Source organism: Ursus americanus, chromosome 12 (genome assembly GCF_024610735.1).
Source record: "Ursus americanus isolate L20-20 chromosome 12, mUrsAme1.1.p, whole genome shotgun sequence".
Taxonomy (NCBI): domain Eukaryota; kingdom Metazoa; phylum Chordata; class Mammalia; order Carnivora; family Ursidae; genus Ursus; species Ursus americanus.
In genome coordinates, this window is record NC_142138.1 from 57,152,832 (window position 1) to 57,172,803 (window position 19,972).

Sequence of the window (19,972 nt, forward strand, 5' to 3'; positions counted from 1 at the left end):
CAAATTATCCCATAGACTACTCTATTGCCTTCTGTGTAGCTTATGCCTTATCGTAGTCCCCACTCCACCACAAGCTTAGTATCCGTTTCCCTGTCTTTAAGGGTTGCTTTGAGGATCAATGAGATAGTCCACTTACCATGACACCTTGCGTATAATAGCACTTAGTAAATATTAGCCATCATTATTACGGGTATAGTGACTATTTCCACTTTTCTATTAAGACCATTGGTTCTTTGTAAATCTGCAGGAAAGTCTACTTTCTGACAGTGTATATGATGGTTATGTCACAGATGGGGCTCTCAGCAGCTAAACTGATTTATTTTGTGATTGATTACTTTCATTTTGCCTCAAACAAACCCTCCCAGGAGATAACTCTCTGCCAAAAATTTCTTTAAGAAAAATTTTTAAAAAATTTATCAGAGAGAGAGCACATGCACAAGCAGGTGGAGTGGTACTCAATCCCAGGAGAACCTAAGATCATGACCTGAGCCAAAGGCAGAGGCTTAACCCACTGAGCCACCCAGGCGTCCCAAGGCACTTGCTTTTTCAACTAACTTTTGACTACCTTCAACATGCCAGGAATGGAGGTCTCAAAGGAGATTTAAAATTCTTCAGAAGTGGGTCTTTCATTTATTTGAGTGCCCTGAAAGTCTTGCATAGTTCGGGGCACACTGGAGGGGACCTCAGAGTTCTACACAATTATCATGTCCTTGAAAAATGAATAAAACCTTTAAGACATAAATTTTCTATTCGGTAGTTGAGCTGGCTACTGAGTGGAGTGTATTATGAATGGCTTCGCAAAGTGAAGACTTCCTTTGCAAAGAGAAGGAAGTACTTCTTCACGTACTGTGTGCGTGAATTCGGAATTACATCGCGTTGTCTGTCAACCGACAGGCACGATTTCCCTTTTGACCTCACATGTCGACGAATTTCTGCTGCCGCAGCCTCCCGTTAGGGGGCGCACGACGGCCCAGGCAGAGTCCACCCTCACTGCGCAGCCTCCGTCCAGGGGTGGGCGGGAATCCCCTTGCAGTCGCGCGTGTCGTCACCGGAGGGCGCGGCCCGGGGGTGGGGGCGGGGCCAGCCGAGCTGCTTTCTCGCAGCTAAAGTAGGTTGCGAGCGGGAGGTGGTGGCTGCTTCTCTGCAGTGCTGGGAAGATGGCGCCGCCGGTGACGGAACGGGGGCTGAAGAGCGTCGTGTGGCAGAGTGAGTGCGGTGGGGCAGGGGCTGAAAGAGGGAAGGCCAGGAGGCCGCCTCACCGTGCTTTGCTTTCCTGCCCCGGACCAGCAGTCTCTTGGGGAGCCGCCGCGGGCACTTGTTGCTTTGGAAGCCGCGTCCCTGTGGGGACTTTTTCCTGCTTTCCTTCCCACCCCTATTTCTTGCCAGCACCAGGGATGGGCAGGGTGCGGGTGCAAGTGGCCTTCTCCCTCTCATGGGGCACCCTCTCGCGTCGGCCTGGCTTTGGCCCCAAGGCCCCGCCCTGGGTGAGCGGCCCCCAGCCTGGCTTTTTCTCCCGCGGCCCTTGTGCCTGTCCTCTGCGGTGCTCCCCACGCCCCTCGGCTCCCCCCCGGAGCCCCACCAGTCGGTGATGTCTCTCCACCCGGGACAGTCTGTGCACTGTGTTTCTGTAACCCGTCCCTCCCCTTCTCCCCACACTTGTTCCCAGAGATTGCTTATTCTGCATCTTCGTTTTAGTACCAAGCAGGGTTTTATAACTACACTTTTCGGTGTCCCCTAAAAGAAAAATAAAACCTTTCTGTTAAATAGATCCTTCTTCCTGTATGTCTAGAGGAGCCCACTTTCTAGAGTTCTTGAGAAGGAACCGTTTGAATGATTAAATCTCGGGGCAAAAGCTGCATCTTCACTTCTCTCTCTGCACTCTCTGGGCCACTCCCTGCTGTTAGGACTGTACTACTGCTTGTTAGTTACTGATGTTCGCTCTTCTGCCTTATCATCTACGATTTCATAAAAATCGCTCCAGAACCTAGGTCCGCCAGGTTAGAGAAGGAATGAAACCACCAAACAGGAAGAACCATCATTGTTTGGCTTGCTGAGTTGAAATTAATTATGGCCTAGTAGTGGAAAAGGGAGTAACATCTAATTAGTATTTCTGACTCCAGCGTGTTAAGCAAAGGATAGAAATGACTTGAGTTAACAAAATTCTGAGAGTTACAGAGTTCCTTGTATAAAATTAAAGCTCCAAATCAGTAACTGGCATATTGCTGAACATACTAGATACTAAAAACGACTGTATAAGTAGAAGGGGGAAAATAAGTTATGATAACATGTTTTTAAAAATTCGATAATTATAAGGTTGGCATTCTGTTTTTTTTTTAAGATTTGCATGGGTGACTTAAGATTTGGTAGTATTTTTCAATCACAATGGTATTTAAGTACATTTATGTGAAAATGGGTAGTCAGTTGCATTGTATAAATAATTTCCAAGTATATATGGTCCTTAACATCAGCATTTATCAGAAAAACCAGTTAATGATAGTAACATGAGTTTTGATACTGTGGAAACTGGGCAAGAGGGAGAGTTTAGACATAACAAAATTTCCGTCTAGTGCTGTTAACTTGAGGTTGCACCAGGATGTCAGATGCTGGTAAGATAAGACGGGAGACTGAAAGGAAGGAAAGAGATGTCAGGGTTAAAAAATAGTTCTTTGAATCTTTGTATAAATAGAAACATAACTAAAAAACAAGATGGGTGTATGTAAAGTAGAGAGAGAGACAGAAGAGGAACTCTGAGTTCTGTTAGCAAAAGATGATAGAGTCTGTAAGAAATGATGAAGGAATCTTCGAAGAGGTAGGAGAATCCTGCATTTGCCTGGGGAAGGGTTTTGCTAGATTGAAGATAGTACAGTTAGGTCATGGTAGAAAGCTAAATAACTTAACCTTTAATTTACCCAAAATGTAGGGAGAAGGAAACTAATATTTTTTTTGAACATTTATTCTGTGCCAGGCATTATTCTTTCCATCTATTAAAATTTGGTAAGAATTATTATCTTTATTTCATAGATGTTAAAACTGATACAGCTATTATCATAGCTGTATTATTCATAATAGCCAAAAAAAATCAAACAACCCAAATACCCATGGATTGATGAATAGGTAAATAACAAGTGGTATGTCCCTACAATGGACTATTAGGCAGTAAAAAGAAATGAAGTACTGGTAGATGCTACAATATTGAATCTTGAAAAAGTTGTGCTGATGAAAGAAGCCATTCACAAATTGTATGAGTCCATTTACATAAAATGTCGAGAATTGACAAATATATAGAGACAGAAAGTAGATTGGCAGTTGTGTACCTCTTGGGGGAGGAGAAGATGGGGAGAATTTATTATGGTGGTGGATGCACAATTCCGAATATACTGAAAGCTAATTGTACACCTTAGGTAAATTATATGGTATGCAAATTATATTTCAGTAAAGCTATTTTTTAGAAACCTGGTAGAGCTATTAAATATAGACTTAGTATTCACACTCAGATCTTTCTGGCTGCAGAGTTAATGTGTCATGTGACTGACTTTCAGTAATGTTTAATTTAAACCATAGTTCAGAGCCTTATCTTATGCTCAGTCTATCGCAATAGCCTCTCCCTCCTAACTATCCCTCCAAGCCCTTGTTCTCAGTCTATCTGGCCAATAGCTGCCAGAATAATTTTCTTGTAACAGTGCAGTGCTGTGATCATGCTGATCTCCTGCTTGAAGACCTGTGGAGAGAGAGCCCTCCAGTTGTCTAGAGCTGATTTCAAATACTTGGTCTAGTTTTGAAGACTTATAACCTGACCTTAACCTACCTTATGATCTATCTTTCCCTTGTATGACCTTGATGTTCAACTAGCCTGTACTGTTGACTCGAAATCTTCTCCATTTTTATGCCAGTATCTGTCTAGAATGCTCCCATTATGCCCTGTTCTTCACCTATCCAAATTTTAGCTAGCCTGCCTTCAAATCTTGGCTCAAGTGGGGCTACTATCTCCATAGTGGCTTCTTATTTTAACCCAGCCTCCTATATTTCTGTAGCATTTGGTTTATCCTCAAATGGCACTTTTCATTACTGCCTAATGTGTCTTGATAAGCTTTTTAAAGTTGGGTCTACTATTGTGTCTTCTAGAGGCTTTAAATTCCAGACAGGCCCTAGTAAAATGCAAATGCTTGTTAAAAGTAAACAGTAGATTAGTTTTATAATTTTCTCCATTTTTTGCTACCCAAAGTCCCATTTATTCAATAAATATTATTGAATTCCTATGGCAATACAGCAATAGAAGGCAGACAAGTTCCCAGCCTTCTTGAAGCTTGTGTTCAAGTAAGAAATAATAGAAAATAAAAATGTAAACAAAAAATAAACATCATTTCAGTTTGTGATATATATATGCGGGGGACTACTTTAGCTGGATGGATCAGGAAAGGCTTCTCTGAGTAGGTGACATTTGAGCTGAGACCTAAAACATGAGAAGGGATCAGCCTTTAGGGACTGTCTTAAAAACACCTTTTCACAAAAAGCTTTCCTATTTTGAGTGCAAAGGCTATATTTATTTACAAAACTAATTTCCATACTTAAAATCAATGAAAGTTTCTAGTGTGTGATATTTCTCATTTGCCACTTTTTGCTACAGAAAAGCAGTAGCAAAAATATCACTGAAAAAAGGTTTTAAATAAAAATTTGATGAAGTTTATTTAAAAAATAAAGCAGCAAAACAAGACTAATTAAATCAGCCTCAAAGCGAGCTTAAGCCACCTATGGCATTTTTTTTTTCCTTAACACAGTCTTTTTTTGGGTCTGTAAATAGTATAGTCTGATGTCTGTGACTCATAGCACATATTTTACAGGAAGTGTTAAGAGAAAGTTGATCTAGAAAAATTACAAATAAAAGAAATCAGAATGCATTTAAGCCAGTCCTTTACATGTTTAATAAGCTTTTCCCCTTTTTCACATTTTCCTTTTAGTCCTTATATAGCTACAGATACATTTTTTATTATTTGTCATTCTGTGACTTCTTTTTTTTTTAAATACCTAACATCGACATAGCATTTTCCATGCTATTTCATAATCTTTGCTATTAATATTTTTAAGTGTCTAAATACCTTGATGTGGCAAAAAAATTTTGATAGCAGAAAATTGTCCCAGCCTCCCACTCCAGATACAACCACTCTTAGATTTCTTACAAATTCTTCTACAAGTTTTCCATGCAAATATAAACACATATAAAATATATTTTTGTTGGGGCGCCTAGGTGGCGCAGTCGTTAAGCGTCTGCCTTTGGCTCAGGGCGTGATCCCAGAGCTCTGGGATTGAGCCCCACGTCAGGCTCCTCTGCTGAGAGCCTGCTTCTTCCTCTCCCACTCCCCCTGCTTGTGTTCCCTCTCTCCCTGGCTGTCTCTCTCTCTCTGTCAAATAAATAAATAAAATCTCTAAAATATATATATACATATATATATATATTTTGTTTGTTTTAATCAATTATTCTTGTTTTATGTATTTTTTTATCCTGGTCATTTTAAGTTTATCTTGTTGAGCAAAATTTTATTCTTTTAATTTATGGATATTTGCACAGTCATACATTTATTGAAATCAGTATTAATTGAGTATCTACTCTATGCTGCTCAGTATGTTAGGTGCATATATCTCTACTTCCTGGAATTCACAGTTCAGTGGGAGGTGATGGTACACAAGTAGCACGTGCTGTGTTATAAGTAGTGCAAAAAGGTTTCATGTGTGAAGAGAAAAAAAAAGAACCATTTCCTCTCTGGGAGTGGATCCAGGAAGACTCCAAAGAGGAAGTGCAATTGAAATGTGGTAGGATTTTGCCAGACAGAGGAAAATCTGAGCCATGGCCCAACATGAGAAAGTGCAATTTTTATGGGAGAGGCAACACAACAATTCCTTTTGAGTATAGAGTATTTGTTGCAAGGAATAGGGTGATGAAGACTAAAAGGTAGGTTGGAGCTAAACAGTTTAGACATTAGGCAGTGGGGAACCATTAAAAAGGAAAGATTTTTTTTTCTCTCTCAAATATCAGTCAGTAGCAAAATAAATAAATAAAAGTAGCATTTTTGAGATTCTGTTGAAACAATGCTGAAAGAAAGTTGTTTTCTTCTGTTTTAAAGGGAAATGACTAAGATTTCATTAAGCATATGGTGAAGTGTGCTAATGCTAAGTATACAGCTGGATGAATTTTTATCCATGTAAGATCGAGATACAGAATGTTTCCAAGTATCCCATAACCCTTCCCAGTCCAAATCCTAACCTCTTCCCCAGAATAACTACTATTCTGACTTACATTGCCATTAAATAATTTTGTGACAGTAGCTTTTTATTTTTATACCTTTATGTTTAAGAGAGAAACCCTCCAGACCTTATAATGTTAACTATTTTCTTTACAGAAATACAGAATTTACTAAGTCCCTACCTAGAAATATTACTGCTTTAATATTTGCCTTTGTATACATTTAGTTGGTCTTAAAGTAGTCCTCAGTTTTCATATGTTCTACTTTCATACAATTTTTAAACAGTATACCTTGAAAGCCCTAAGTGGTTTTTCCCGTGTGCAGTTCAATCTGTTTTATTCAACTGACTAATAATGAGTATTGCGTTTTTTCCTGCCCCGGGCCCCTGGTTTTACCTTTATAAAGATTCTTACCTGGGATGCCCAGATGGCTCAGCCACTTAAGCATCTGACTCTTGATCTCAGCTCAGGCCTTCATCTCAGGGTCATGAGTTCAAGCCCTGCATTGTGCTCCATGCTGGGCCTGGAGCCTACTTTAAAAAAAAAAAAAAAAAAGATTCTTACCTGTTCACTAAATAACTTGGGCCACAGGTCAGCAGAATCTGTTGGAATCCTAATTAGGAATTTAGTGACATGTGTAAGGTTTCTGAGAATGTACATTTCTTTATGGCCTACAAGTCTGCTTTGACTCTTGGCTTTTTGATTTTTCAAACACATTGTCATTATGCATTACTTATAAAAGACTGGTTTATTATTTCTCCTCATTGGACTGAGTTGGAAGACTTGGTTTCCACTCCAGATTATACTTAATATTCCCAGCCTAAAGAATGAGGAGTTTGGACCACATGTTCTTTAAGATCTTTGAGCTTGAATTCCTTATGATTTCATTTTTTAGATCTTCATTTTGTTATATTTTCTTTATTTCCACTTGCATTCCTTTTTTTTTAAGATTTATTTATTTATTTGTTGGGGTGGGGGGAGCAGCAGGCAGAGAGAGAAGTAGGCTCTCCACTGAGCAGGGAGCCCCATGCAGGTCTTGATCCCAGGACCCCAGAATCATGACCTGAGCCGAAGGCAGACAGATGTTTAACCAACTGAGCAACCCAGGCGTCCCGTCCACTTGCATTCCTCATAGTTTCTCTTATGCCATAGTTTTTCTTTTATGTTGTTTTGTTTAGGTCATAAAAATATTAGGTTTTCATTGTTTAATGACATTTTACAAATCATTTGTGTCTTAAGGCATTTTGCTCTGACATCTGCTTAGCATGATTCTTTGCTCCTTGTTTATTTACTTAAGCATGATTCTAGTCCAACTTTAGCAAGTTAAAATGAATTCCATATGTATTAAAGATCTAAAGTGTAAAAAGTAAAACAATAAAATGTGGGGAAAATATAGGATAGCATGAGCTAGACTTTTAAAAAAACTAACTGGTAACCCAAATCCCATTTAAAAAAAAAAAGACCCGATTAAATAAAAATTGTAAATTCCTATATGGTAGAAGACACCAGCTAAACTACAGATTCAAAGAAAGTATTGACCACATGTAGGAAGAAAGGGTTAATCTATAGAGTATCTGCAAATTGATAAGGAAAAGATAATGACTCAATAGAGCAATAAAGGATGTAAACAGTTGATTTGCAGATTAGGACATTGAATTGATTATTTTTAGTGGAAATGTAAATCAAGACCAGTTCCTTTTTTTGACCCATCGGATTGATATCATGCTGTAATTGGGAAGCTTGCTGGTGGGAATGTGAATGCTTAAAAGCTTTTGAGAAAGCATTTGGCAACATACAGTAAAATAAGGGACACATTTTTTTTTGATGCCAGCAATCTCACGGGAACCTCACTTTCAAAAATAAAAGTAATGGTAAATAAAGATATATGTATGGGGCGCCTGGGTGGCTCAGTTGGTTAAGCATCTGACTTCAGTTTGGGTCATAATCTCTGGGTTGTGGGATTGAGCCCCCCGAGGTGGGCTCTGGGCTCAGTGGGGAGTCTGCTTGTCCCTCCCCGCTCTAGTACATGTACTCTCTCCTCTCTCTCTCTCTTCTCTCTCTCTCAAATGAAGGTTGTTTTTTTTTTTTTTAGATTTTATTTATTTGGGAGAGAGAGAGAGCGCACAGCAGGGAGAAGGGTAGAGGGAGAGTCAGACTCCCCACCGAGCAGGGAGCCCAATATGGGACTCAGTCCCAGGACCCTGGAATCATGACCTGAGCTGAAGGCAGAGGCTTAACCCACTGAGGCACTGTCAAATAAATAAAGGCTTTAAAAAAAAGATACATGTATCAAGATCTTCATTGCAACATTATAGTGGCAAAAATGGAAACAGGATGAGTACCTGTCATATAGGAGAATAGCTGAATAAATTATGGTGTGCCTGTACTAAGGAATGTAATGTAGCTATCAAAAAGAAGTATTTGTATCTATATGCTTATAGTCTGTATAAAGGGTATCTATAATATATATTTAGTGAAAGCAAGCAAGTGACAGAGTAATGTATATATGTTGATTCCATTTTTGTAATAATTTGATTATTAGAAAAACCTCATAGATGTTAGAAGAGGATGTGCACTTGGGTGATAAATTGGAGTGGGAGGCAAAGAGACTGTTATGGTGTTGGTCCAAGAAAGAAGGTCAAAATGTGGCAAAGGAGATAGAAGACAGAGAGTATGAGAGAGATTCTGGGGACAGAATAAATGGGATTTAAGCGGGGGGAGAGTCATCCTAGACCAGGACTCAGGGCTAGGAGACTAGGTTGCAGATGATGCTGTTTATTGGTAAAAGAAAAGAGAAGGAACAGTTTTGGAGGGAAAAATAGTTTAGGTTGAGAATACAGTGTTAAGTGAAAATTGCGGTATCTAGTGAGCAGGTGGAAATACATAGGTGTAAATCACGGAAAAGGGAGCCGCATTTGAGATCTGGATTTAGATAAAAGCAGGTAAAGAGAGAAGGGTACCTTTTCCAGGTCCATGTTGAGATTATCTTTAGTACTGGTATTTTTCCCCTCTTATTTCCTTTATGACTTACACATTGCTAGGTTTTTTGGTTTCCTTAAAAATTGTTATTCATAGATGATTTCCTATTTTCCAGACAAACCAGTTTCTTGTGTTGTCACCAGGTTTATTAATAGTTTCCCTGTGATTTAAGATAGTTGTGCAAGTATACTTTACCATACTGCTGATGCAGCATACTAAGTTAGCTCTACTCTCATTTTTCCCTTCGAAGTTTTCATTCCCTCTTTGGTATTAGTTTTAAATACATTTCCTTTTGCATTTAGGGGAAAGAATGAGCAAAGCGGAGTAGTTGGTATTAGTTGTTATTTGGGTAGCATTTGAACTGGTGGAAGGTCAACTTAGTAGTCGGAGGCCATGTGGTAGAGGATATTGTAAAATCTAGATTTTATTCTGTAGGCAGGAGTGAACACTTGAGGGAATTTCGAGGTAGGCTTTGATATAAATAAAAAATTGCGCTTCAGGAAGATAATTGACAGCAATGTGAAAAAATGGATTGAAATGGCAAAGGGGAAATCCAGGTAGGAGACTGTTAGAGTAGTTCAGTGAGAGATGATGAGAATCATCTGTTAGTTAACAGTTGGGGATAGTGGCAGTCACCAGAAAGAACAATCAACACTGCCTGATTATTGGATATGGGGGATGGAGGAAATATCCAAAGACTATGACTAAGAAAATGCCAATAAAATTCTTAGAGAATTCTAGAGCAGTTTTTAGGGAACTATAATCTCAATTTGAGGCATGTAAGTGCTTAAACCTGTACTGTATAATTGAATGAAGGAGATAGGCTGTAAGATTTGTAGAAAATTGAAGGACTGTTGGGTGTTAGGGGATAAAGGGAGAAGTTGGTCAGAGTACAAACTTACATTTAGAAGGTAAGTTCTGGGGATCTAATGCACAACATTATGATTATAGATAACAACACTGTTCTATATACTTGAAAGTTGCTAAGGTAGATAGATCTTAAATGTTCTCATGCCCCCAAATTACTAAAAGAATGGTAATTATGTGAGGTGTTGGGAGATGTTAACTAACATTACAGTGATAATTATATTGCAGTATATGTGTATCAAATCAACACATTGTATATCTTAAAGTTTTGTTTTGTGTCAGTTATATCTCAATAATGTTGGGGAAAAGTGAAGGATGGATCTGATAGATGAAACTTTTAAGGATGAATATGCTTTCTGAGGGAGAGAGTAGAGCAAGCAGAATAAGGGAATTGAGTCTTTGAGATATATCCATATTTGGGGTGCTAGAGAAATGTATGTAAGGTCAAATAATTTTCATGAGTATTTGGAGGAAATACCTCTTTAGTTCTATAATATTAGTTGATGTGATTTCCTTTGATTGCCTTCCAAACATATCTTACCTGTGACGGTATCACTTTTCATGGATGCCCCTAATTTCTAGTCCACAAAGCTAGTTTTTTCTTTATTGTTTATTTTTAAGATGCTAATACTGTCTAGGTATCTTTGGATTCCAAGGCAGCACTATCCAGTAGAAATAGAATGCAAGCCTCATATATAATTTAAAATTTTCTAATAGCCACATTTAAAAAAAAAAGTAGAAGGAAATGGATGAGGATCATTTTAATAATAAATTTCTAAAATGTTATCATTTAAACATGTAAATATAAGAAATTAATATTTTCCATCCCTTTTTTGTACTAAGTCTTTGAAATCTGGTGTGTATTTTATACTTTCATTGCAAGGAGCATGTTAATATTTATTGATTATAAATCAAGACTGAATAGTGCTATAATGTAAATTGTTGAAAATTGTAATGCAGTAAACCAGGAAGAAAAGTACCTAGTTTTATCAGATATAATTTAGCAATGGGCTAGTTAGGGATTTTCCTGTGGGTTTTGTTTTCATCTTGTTTACTTGGGATTTAAGTAGAATAGGAGAAAGCAAATCAGTTAATAGTTTCAGAAATATTTTCCAGATACATTTATATACTTAAATATATTCTTAAGTGTATTAGTCTTTCATAATATTTTTATTCTCAAAAGTTTAAAAACATATTACAGTTTAAATATAGGTAGGGGGTGCCTGGGTGGCTCAGTCGGTTGAGTATCCTGTTCTTTATTTTGGCTCAGGTCATGATCTGAAGGTCATGGGATGGAGCCCCCGGTTGGGCTCCCTGCTCAGGCACGGGGGAGTGGGAGGGAGTCTGCTTGAGATTCTCTTTCCCTCTGCCCCTCCCCCAACTTGGTATGCGTGCATGCTGTCTCTAAAAATAAATAAATGTTAGGTATTAAAGATAACTGGATTTTCACTTAAAGTTTAACAAGTATATGTACTTTTTATGTAGGTTAGCAGATTTTCAAATTGGATACTTCCCCAAGGTTTTTCATCTTTTGAGTAGTTATTCTATTATTATATTTCTAACTGTTGATTAAGATTCATTAATAATTCTTTTTTTTTTTTGGCAGAGATAAAAGCAACAGTGTTTGATGACTGCAAGAAAGAAGGCGAATGGAAGGTAGAATTTGCATATTTTGCCCTTTAATTGAGGACATCGATATATTATCCTTATTATACTTCTGTAACAGTATAGAGTCTGGAACCATACTGATTGCATTCACATCCCAGCTTCACCACTTGATAGCTGTGGTTTCTTGGATAAATTCCTTGATCTCTCTGTTCCTGTTTATAAAATAGGGATAGTATTACCTCATAGTGTGGTTGTAAAGATTAAATGAATTAATCCATGGCAAATGATCAGAACAGCACTAGAATATTTATTATTCCAGAAGTGGAATTTTATAAGAAAATTTGATGTTAAACCCAAGATACATTTAAAATGAACAAGTTCTCAAAAAAAATAAAACGAACAAGTTCTCTGCTTCAAAATGGAAATGTTTCTATTTGCTTACTTATATATGATATTATATGTATGTGTATTGAGAAAATAAATCTCCAGGTCACACAAGTTAAAAGGTGAGTTGAGATAATTTTGCCTGCTGTCCTAATATTTTCATTTTATATCATAAAAGGTCTATGTTTAAATTCTGTCTTTTGTGAATTCTTGGCAATCAAGTACTTATACTATTTCTTAATTTATATTCATTTTAAGATAATGCTTTTAGATGAATTTACCACGAAGCTTTTGGCATCATGTTGCAAAATGACAGATCTTCTAGCCGAGGGTATAACTGGTAAGTGCTAACCAGTACTCATCATGAAAACTTTTCTGTTGTGATTGGGAAAGTTCAAAGTATTAATAAATTTTAGTTAGACATTGTGTTTCTGAGGGGGTTATGTTTTATTATTTTTATAACACTAGCCATAATAATTACACTGGACATTCTTTTCTCTGTGAATCTTCAGAATAAGTTTTTTCTTCAGCTGAGATGAGAATTCAGTACTCCTGACCAAAACTAAGTCAGTTGCCTTGTTGAGTTTGTTATTGAAATTTTTAACTCTTATATTTGATAATGGTTTTGTATGTTGACACACTTGATTTACCTCCTTGTTTTTATAAATGTTACTGGTTTTCACATATTGCTTTTAAGTAGATAGTAAGATTTATGTTATAAAATCAACTTTTGTACATATTTACAAGTGTATAATATTGACTTCATAAGTTTCTCTTTATTACCTAGAAATGAGACAGTTAATTATAAGTTTAAATCAGCATTAGAATGGCATTATGAAAAAAATCATGCTGCCACAAGTTATCTTCCATTAGGCAGGATTGTGTTAATGAGATTTTAATCTCTCTTACCTTTTAGGAATAATACTCATATTTTATAACATTTATAATCCTATCATCGTCCTTAAACTCCTCATCCTTTCACTCATTTATTTAAATTTGATCTTCATGACAACCCTTTATTTTTAAAGATTTTCTATATTTATTTGAGAGAGCGCAGACTGAGAGAGATCTCAGAGGGAGGGGGAGAAGCAGACTTGCCACCGGGCAGAGAGCCCAATGTGGGGCTCGATCCCAGGACCCTGAGATCATGACCGGAGCCCAAGGCAGACGTTTAATGAATTGAGCCACCTAGGCACCCCATGACAACCCTTTAAAGAGATTTAAATACCCTCACTGGTAATGAGGGAACTGAGACTCAAAGTTAAATATAGGGGCACCTGAGTGGCTCAGTCAGTTAAGCATCTGCCTTTGGCTCAGGTCATGATCTCAGGGTCCTGGGATTGAGCCCCATGTCAGGCTCCCTGCCCAGCAGGGAATCTGCTTCTCCCTCTCCCTCTGTGTGTTTGCTCTCTCTCTAGCTCTCACTCTTTCTCAAATAAATACAAATTTTTAAAAAGTCAAATATAATTCTTTTATATTTTGGAACTTCATGTAGGATGTGTACCCTCTGTCACTGCTACTTGTGAGGTTCAAATCTACCAGTATTTTCCAGAAAACCTGAGCATTGTGTATAATGGGAGGTTTATCTAAAAATTTTAATAATGTTTATTTTGATATTTACATATATAAAATCTTTAATATATAATCTTTTATTATTGATTATATATTCAGTTTGTCTTTATGGTATTTATGGTCTTCTCAGTGGAAAAAGCTCTCAACTAGAAATTAGAAGATTAAAGCCTTGATTTTTCTACTATTGGACAAATGTAATATTGATTAAGCCACAAAGTTTTTTAAGTTTCCAGAGGTCATTCTGATTTGCAACTAGAGTGAGAACCATTTGCTAATGTGTATGAAAACTCTATGAAACTACAGAACCATTTTGCACTTTAGGGAGATTTTATTGAATTTTTGTAGACCATTGTTTCTTAGCGTCTGTTCAGTGTTGATGTATTCTTCAAGGAAAAGATTCTGTTGCCAAGTAAGTTTGGGAAATAGCATTAGACAAAGCTAAACAGGTTTCTTTAGGACTTTCCAGAGTTTTTTTTATATGTCAGTGTGTATGTGGATCCCCTGGGTTCAGGAGTAGTACTCAGTTTTCTAAATTTATTTGACCACAAGAAGCTTTTTTTTTTTTCTTCTTTTTTTGAGAAGCATTTCATAAGGACTGTTTATCCTGGAGCACATTGCTTCCTTATATCCTCTGCTGTCACCTCGGTTTGCTGTGGTTTAATCATCGTCATATCTATTAACTTGAACTTGTCACAGTCCTTTTGAGTCCCACATGGGCTCTCAAACTGAGATTCCCTCGATTAGACTTGGCATTGCAGGTTCAGTGATCATACTTTCTGTCATCATTCAGGTCATTTGTGAAAATGTTCAGTAGAGTCTTAGAAGTTTTAAAAAACTGATGAGAAAAAAATGCATGTATGAGGCTACTTCAGTGAGGAATAAAGTAGAATCCTTTTAAAAAATAGACTGGGAGTTAGATTATTCCTTTGTTACTGTTATAGGAATAATCATAAAAATCTTTTTTAAAAATCTCTTATTAGATATCCATTTTCCAGGGAATTGAAGAAGTGGCACTTTGTGCTATTATTAACCAGACATTTCAGAGTATTTGCAAAGTCTGTATTCTAAATCATATCATATTTTCACATTTTAACATGTGCATTACTCACCAAACATAGTAGTATATATAGCACAAGATGACTGTAAAACATTTGATTTTGAATATTCAGCAATAAAAGTAAGTTTACACAGATTTAACCTTAATCTTTTTTTTTTTTTTGATTTATTTATTTATTTGAGAAAGAGCACAAGCAGGAGGAACAGAGGGAAAGGGAGGGAGAATCTGAAGTGAACTTGGAGTGAAGCTGGTCTTGGGGCCTGATCTCACGACCTGCCAAGTTCACTATGTGAGCTGAAACCAAGAGTTGGTTGCCTAACTGTGCCACGCAGGCGCCCCAACCTTAATCTTTTAAAGGTGAAATTACAATTGTTGGGAATGGAGATAACGGTAAAACTAAATATTTCCTTGGAAACCTTATTTGATATCCTAATAGGAGCTATGATAAACCTATACTAGTATAAATGTAGGAATAAAAAGATGATTCACCATATTTACCAGGGAAGTCCAACAGTAGCCTCCTTTGCCTGTTAGATTAATCTTTTTTTTTTTTTTTGAAGATTGTATTTATTTATTTTATTTAGAGAGAGTGTGCCTGCACACAAGCACGGGATGGGGGCAGAGGGAGAGGAAGAGAGAGAATCTCAAGCAGACTTTCCACTGTGCACAGAGCCCCCACAGGGCTTGATCCCATAACCCTGAGATCACGACCTGAGCCAAAATCAAGAGTTGGATACTCAACTGACTGAACCACCCGGGCACCCCAAGTTTAATCTTTTTAATTCTTTCCAGGACCTTTGTCAACTTTAGTCTTAAAAGGTGGTTCTCTTGATTTGTAGAATGATACTTTAGTGTTTTTTTTAATACAGTTTTAACAGTTAATTTGACAGTAGAGAGTTTACTAGTTTTAAATTTACTTCATTTTATGTAAGTTAATCTTATGAACTTAATTTCAATAATAAAACTGTAATTGAGTAAATTGTCGTATATCATTGTTAAAAATATTGCAGAGTTTTAAAAGAATAAGAGTTAATAGCAGTTTATTTGAAGAATATTATAGCAGTTAAAAATTTGTATTCTGGAGTCAGTCAGATCTGGGTTGGAATCTTACCTGTTCTACTTTCTAGCTGTGTGACTTGGACAAGTTACCTAACAACTTCAAGCCTCATTTTCCTCATTTGTAAATACTTACTTTACAGGTTTGTTATATAATACTGTAAGGTTTAACAGATAATTCATGTTAAGTGCTTAGCCTGATATCTGGTATCATATTTGCTATTATAGTAGAATATTTTGAGAAAGAAATACATTTTTTAATTTTTAGTGCATTTTCTTGCTTTCTTCATGGCACGTTGCTTGCTTATGCTGATAGACCTAACTATGAAATAGCTGCTTTATCTTTTTTTTCTCATCATGAGCATTTAGCCCAGAGTTTAGTTTTAGGGAAGATACATTTTGGGGATTTTTTTTTTAAGGTTTTATTTATTTGTTTGTTTATTTGAGAGAGAGGGGGGGTGCAAGTGGTAGAGAGGGAGGGAGAGAGACAAGCAGACTCCATGCTGAGCATGGAGCCTGATGTGGGGCTCGATCCCAGGACCCTGAGATCATGACCTGAGCCAAAATCAAGAGTTGGATGCTTAACTGACCGAGTCATTCAGGCATCCCTACATTTTTGGGATTTTTTAATTTATCAGATGGAGACAAAGAAAATGTTAAACCCAGTATATGTAAATGTGTTTCCCTATTATAAATAAGAAGTAAAGTTTACTTTAAAATTGTTTCAAGTGTATAAATACTTGGTTATATAAAATTACTTTTTTTTATTAGTTGTGGAGAATATTTATAAGAATCGAGAACCTGTCAGACAAATGAAAGCTCTTTATTTTATCTCTCCAACATCAAAGGTGAGTATTTTGAATCTTTAAAAGGTATGTTCATCATTCACCACTGATACCATTTTCTCATAGAAAATTCAAATAAAACATTCTTTATTAGAAAAGTAGTGCCATACACTAGCTTGCTTAGGAAAGTTTTTCTGTTAGAAAATTGTTTCATTTGCACTCTTCTCAGTGAGAATATATAAGTGAAAGAATCCTCCCCCCATATATGAAAGCAGAATTTAATTGTATAAAACGGTAGTTTCTTTGAGTAATTTGCTACTCAGTGCTGTCCTGTGCAACCATATTTTTGGGATGACGGAAGTGTACATAAAAGAAATAGTCTTAGATTAATCCTTTATCTTAGTGACTTCTCTATAGCATACACTTATGCATACCTATACACGCATGTATGTAAATATATTTTTATGTCAAAGGAATATCTTAGTTTAAGATCTGTGATTGAGCTCATACTTAAAGCCAGACTGTTAGAGCCAAGTAAATACCAGATTCCTTTATTCTGTACAATATCTGAGAATGAATTTTTCAATACGTCGTTTCCATATTTCCACTCAGAATGTTAAGTTGGCAATTCTAGTTTCATTTCTTCTGATTCTATTAGCAGGGAAAAAAACCAGATATTCACTGTTTAGTCTCTGCATATTGGCTGCTGCTGTTGTTTTCTTTTTTTAAAGGTTTATTTATTTATTTATTTATTTATTTATTTTAGAGAGAGAGAAGGGGGAGGAGGGCAGAGGGAGAAGAAGAGAGAAACCCAAGCAGACTGAGCAGGGAGCTTGATGTGGGGCTTGATCTCAGGACCCTGAGTTCACAACCTGAGCCAAAACCAAGAGTCAGATGCTTAACCGACTGAGCCACCCAGGCGCCCCTGGCTGCTGGTGGATTTTAGAGACATTTTATATCCTAACACTAATTCTTAGCATTAACAGATAATGGTATGAAAGACTATGTGGCCATTGAAAATGAGATTTCTAGAAAATTTTAGTGATTTAGGTAATTGTTCATTTTTAATGTTAAGTGACAGAAGCAGGATACGAAATTATGCATTTAGTAAAGGAGCAAAGGACTCAGAAAAAAATGGTACCTGAATGTGGCTCCTTTTTCTACTAAAACCAACTCTAGTTTCTCTTTCAGTTCTGAGTCAGTTACCTGTGTCCTACAGCCCTTGGGTTCATTGGACACTAGTGGAAAAACCTAGTGAGAGACTTCCTTCTTCAGTGGCTGTGTGAGCCGGAGACCAGTGTCAGAGTGTTCCCAACCAGGGGTCATAAAATGACAGATTTCAGGAAGAGTTTGGCTATAAGAGATTTTCTGAACACCAGGGAAAGGTCAGTTGGTGAAAAAGAGAAGCCCTGGTGGTTTGTTTGCTTATATACCTACAGCCCTTAGGAGGGGAAATCTTTTTGCCTTCCTCCTTTTGTGGAACTGCCTGTATTTAGGATTCTCCCAACAACAAACCTAAGCCTCCAGTGGGAATTGACAAAGGAAAGCATTGACACATCTAAGTGGGTCAAGCTGCCAGAGAGGGGAAGTTCAGTGAGAATGAAGAAAATACACATCTTACAAAATATAGCTGCTTGGAAAGAAGGATGAAGACCTGAACAGAAAAATAATACACATAAGGGGAGTGTAGTATAGCACATAAAAAAACTTCCTGAAGCTCAAAGATGTGATTTCTCAGTTAAAAAGTTAATTGCAGAAAAGGGTTATCATCATTGAAATTTGAATTAATAGCCTGGAAGGTCAAAATGGAATCTCTCAAAGCAAAAAAACAGTCATGGAAATTATGGGGGAAAGATAAGAGACTTGCTAGATAGAGCCATGAGATCTAACAGAAATAGTTCTAGGACTTCCAGAAGGAGATAAAGGAACAAATGGAGGGGAGATCATTAAATTCTGTGTTCTTCATTTTTGCTTCCCGGTCATTGTCATCTTTAAAACTACCAGCACTATAAATTAATTAATCAAAAAAACCCCACAAAACTACCAGTACTGAGGCATGTAAGAACTACCGGACTATATTACCTGCCATTCCTCCTCCTTGCAGTCATTTCCCAACCTCTGGGTCTTTCACTATCCCTTGACAGTTTTACTCCTAGCTCACTGTTAGTCTCTTCAACACCTCTTCAGTCGTAGTCTCAATGGCTTCATTATCTGGGAGGATAACATTTCCAGGATGTTCATCGGCTTCTCGACTCCCTGATTTGTTACCTTCTTATGGTCTTATGTGTGGCTTCAGCTTTCCTCACTGAATTGTTCCTGGATCTTCTCATTGCTGAAACAGTACTCTGTTCATACATATTACCTTACTACTTAGGTTTTTAGCTATTACTGGCTAAACAACATAGCATTTAAAAAAAAATCAGTTTATAAAGTAAACTTCTAAAAAGTTAAGGTTTTTTTTAATTATCAAAAAAGAATACTCTTAGTTATTTCAAAAGCTGACATATTTAAATTAGTATTTGGTTAAATGTATATTAACATCTAACCTTTTTTAAGTCCGTAGACTGTTTTTTACATGATTTTGCAAGTAAATCTGAGAACAAATACAAAGCAGCGTATATATACTTCACTGACTGTAAGTAGCTTTGTAGAAGTATTGTTTCATTGTTTAAAATCCCATTAATTGTAAAGTATTTATTACAGTACTATGATTTTCTACTTATTGCTTATTCTAATTAGATTAGAAAGAATCTAAAGATATAAGATCATATCTATCCTAATTCATATTAAGGTGATAGAAAATTAAATTACGACTAGTCATTTTTGCTGGTATACAGTGGTGGGGGGTTGGTGGTGAGGGCTGTCCCTCAAATTCTATGCTGATGACAGGAGGAATTTTTTTTAAATCAAAGTTTTAATTGGGGATTTGATTATATAATCAAAAATAAGACCCTTTGGGAGAGTACTGAAGAAATTGCCATCTGCTTGGCAAATATTAATGGAGAGAATATGTCACATTTCTCTTACCATGCCATATGTTCAGATAGAAAGCAGCTAAACTAAAGAATCACAGAGAAGTCTAGAAACACGTAGAATCCTGCTTTATGTTTTACCTTACATAATTATGCTGCAAAATGAAAATGCCATTCATCTAAGTGCAGTCTTGGTCTGTGCTATTAGAGATTCATCATTTGAAGTAGTATATTATTTTTCCTGTAGGTTATTATTTATCTCATGCCCGTAGTAGTTTGCATTTTAAAAATATAATGCCATAACTATTTACCCTTTAAATAACTTTATTATACAGAAATTCATGTTTATGGAATTGATAAAATTTAATGAATGTAAAGCCTCTTAAGGAATCTTGAGGCTAAAGAGCATCATGTTAAAACACACTAAGACCCAGTGGTTGATGTTCCAACCTAGATT

At 36.6% G+C, this 19,972-nt stretch overlaps 1 protein-coding gene across 1 annotated transcript in view; it reads left to right on the top strand.

Moving 5' to 3' along the window:
- The first annotated feature begins 1,073 nt into the window (after positions 1 to 1,073).
- The window catches only part of STXBP3 (syntaxin binding protein 3), a 48,289-nt gene continuing 29,390 nt past the window's right edge, over positions 1,074 to 19,972 (top strand). Inside the window, exons 1-5 of the mRNA XM_045801618.2 lie at positions 1,074 to 1,206; positions 11,688 to 11,737; positions 12,332 to 12,413; positions 16,530 to 16,606; positions 19,100 to 19,178. Coding sequence (XP_045657574.1) covers positions 1,158 to 1,206; positions 11,688 to 11,737; positions 12,332 to 12,413; positions 16,530 to 16,606; positions 19,100 to 19,178 — 337 coding nt within the window. The 5' untranslated portion in view covers positions 1,074 to 1,157. The remainder of the gene's footprint in view (positions 1,207 to 11,687; positions 11,738 to 12,331; positions 12,414 to 16,529; positions 16,607 to 19,099; positions 19,179 to 19,972) is intronic.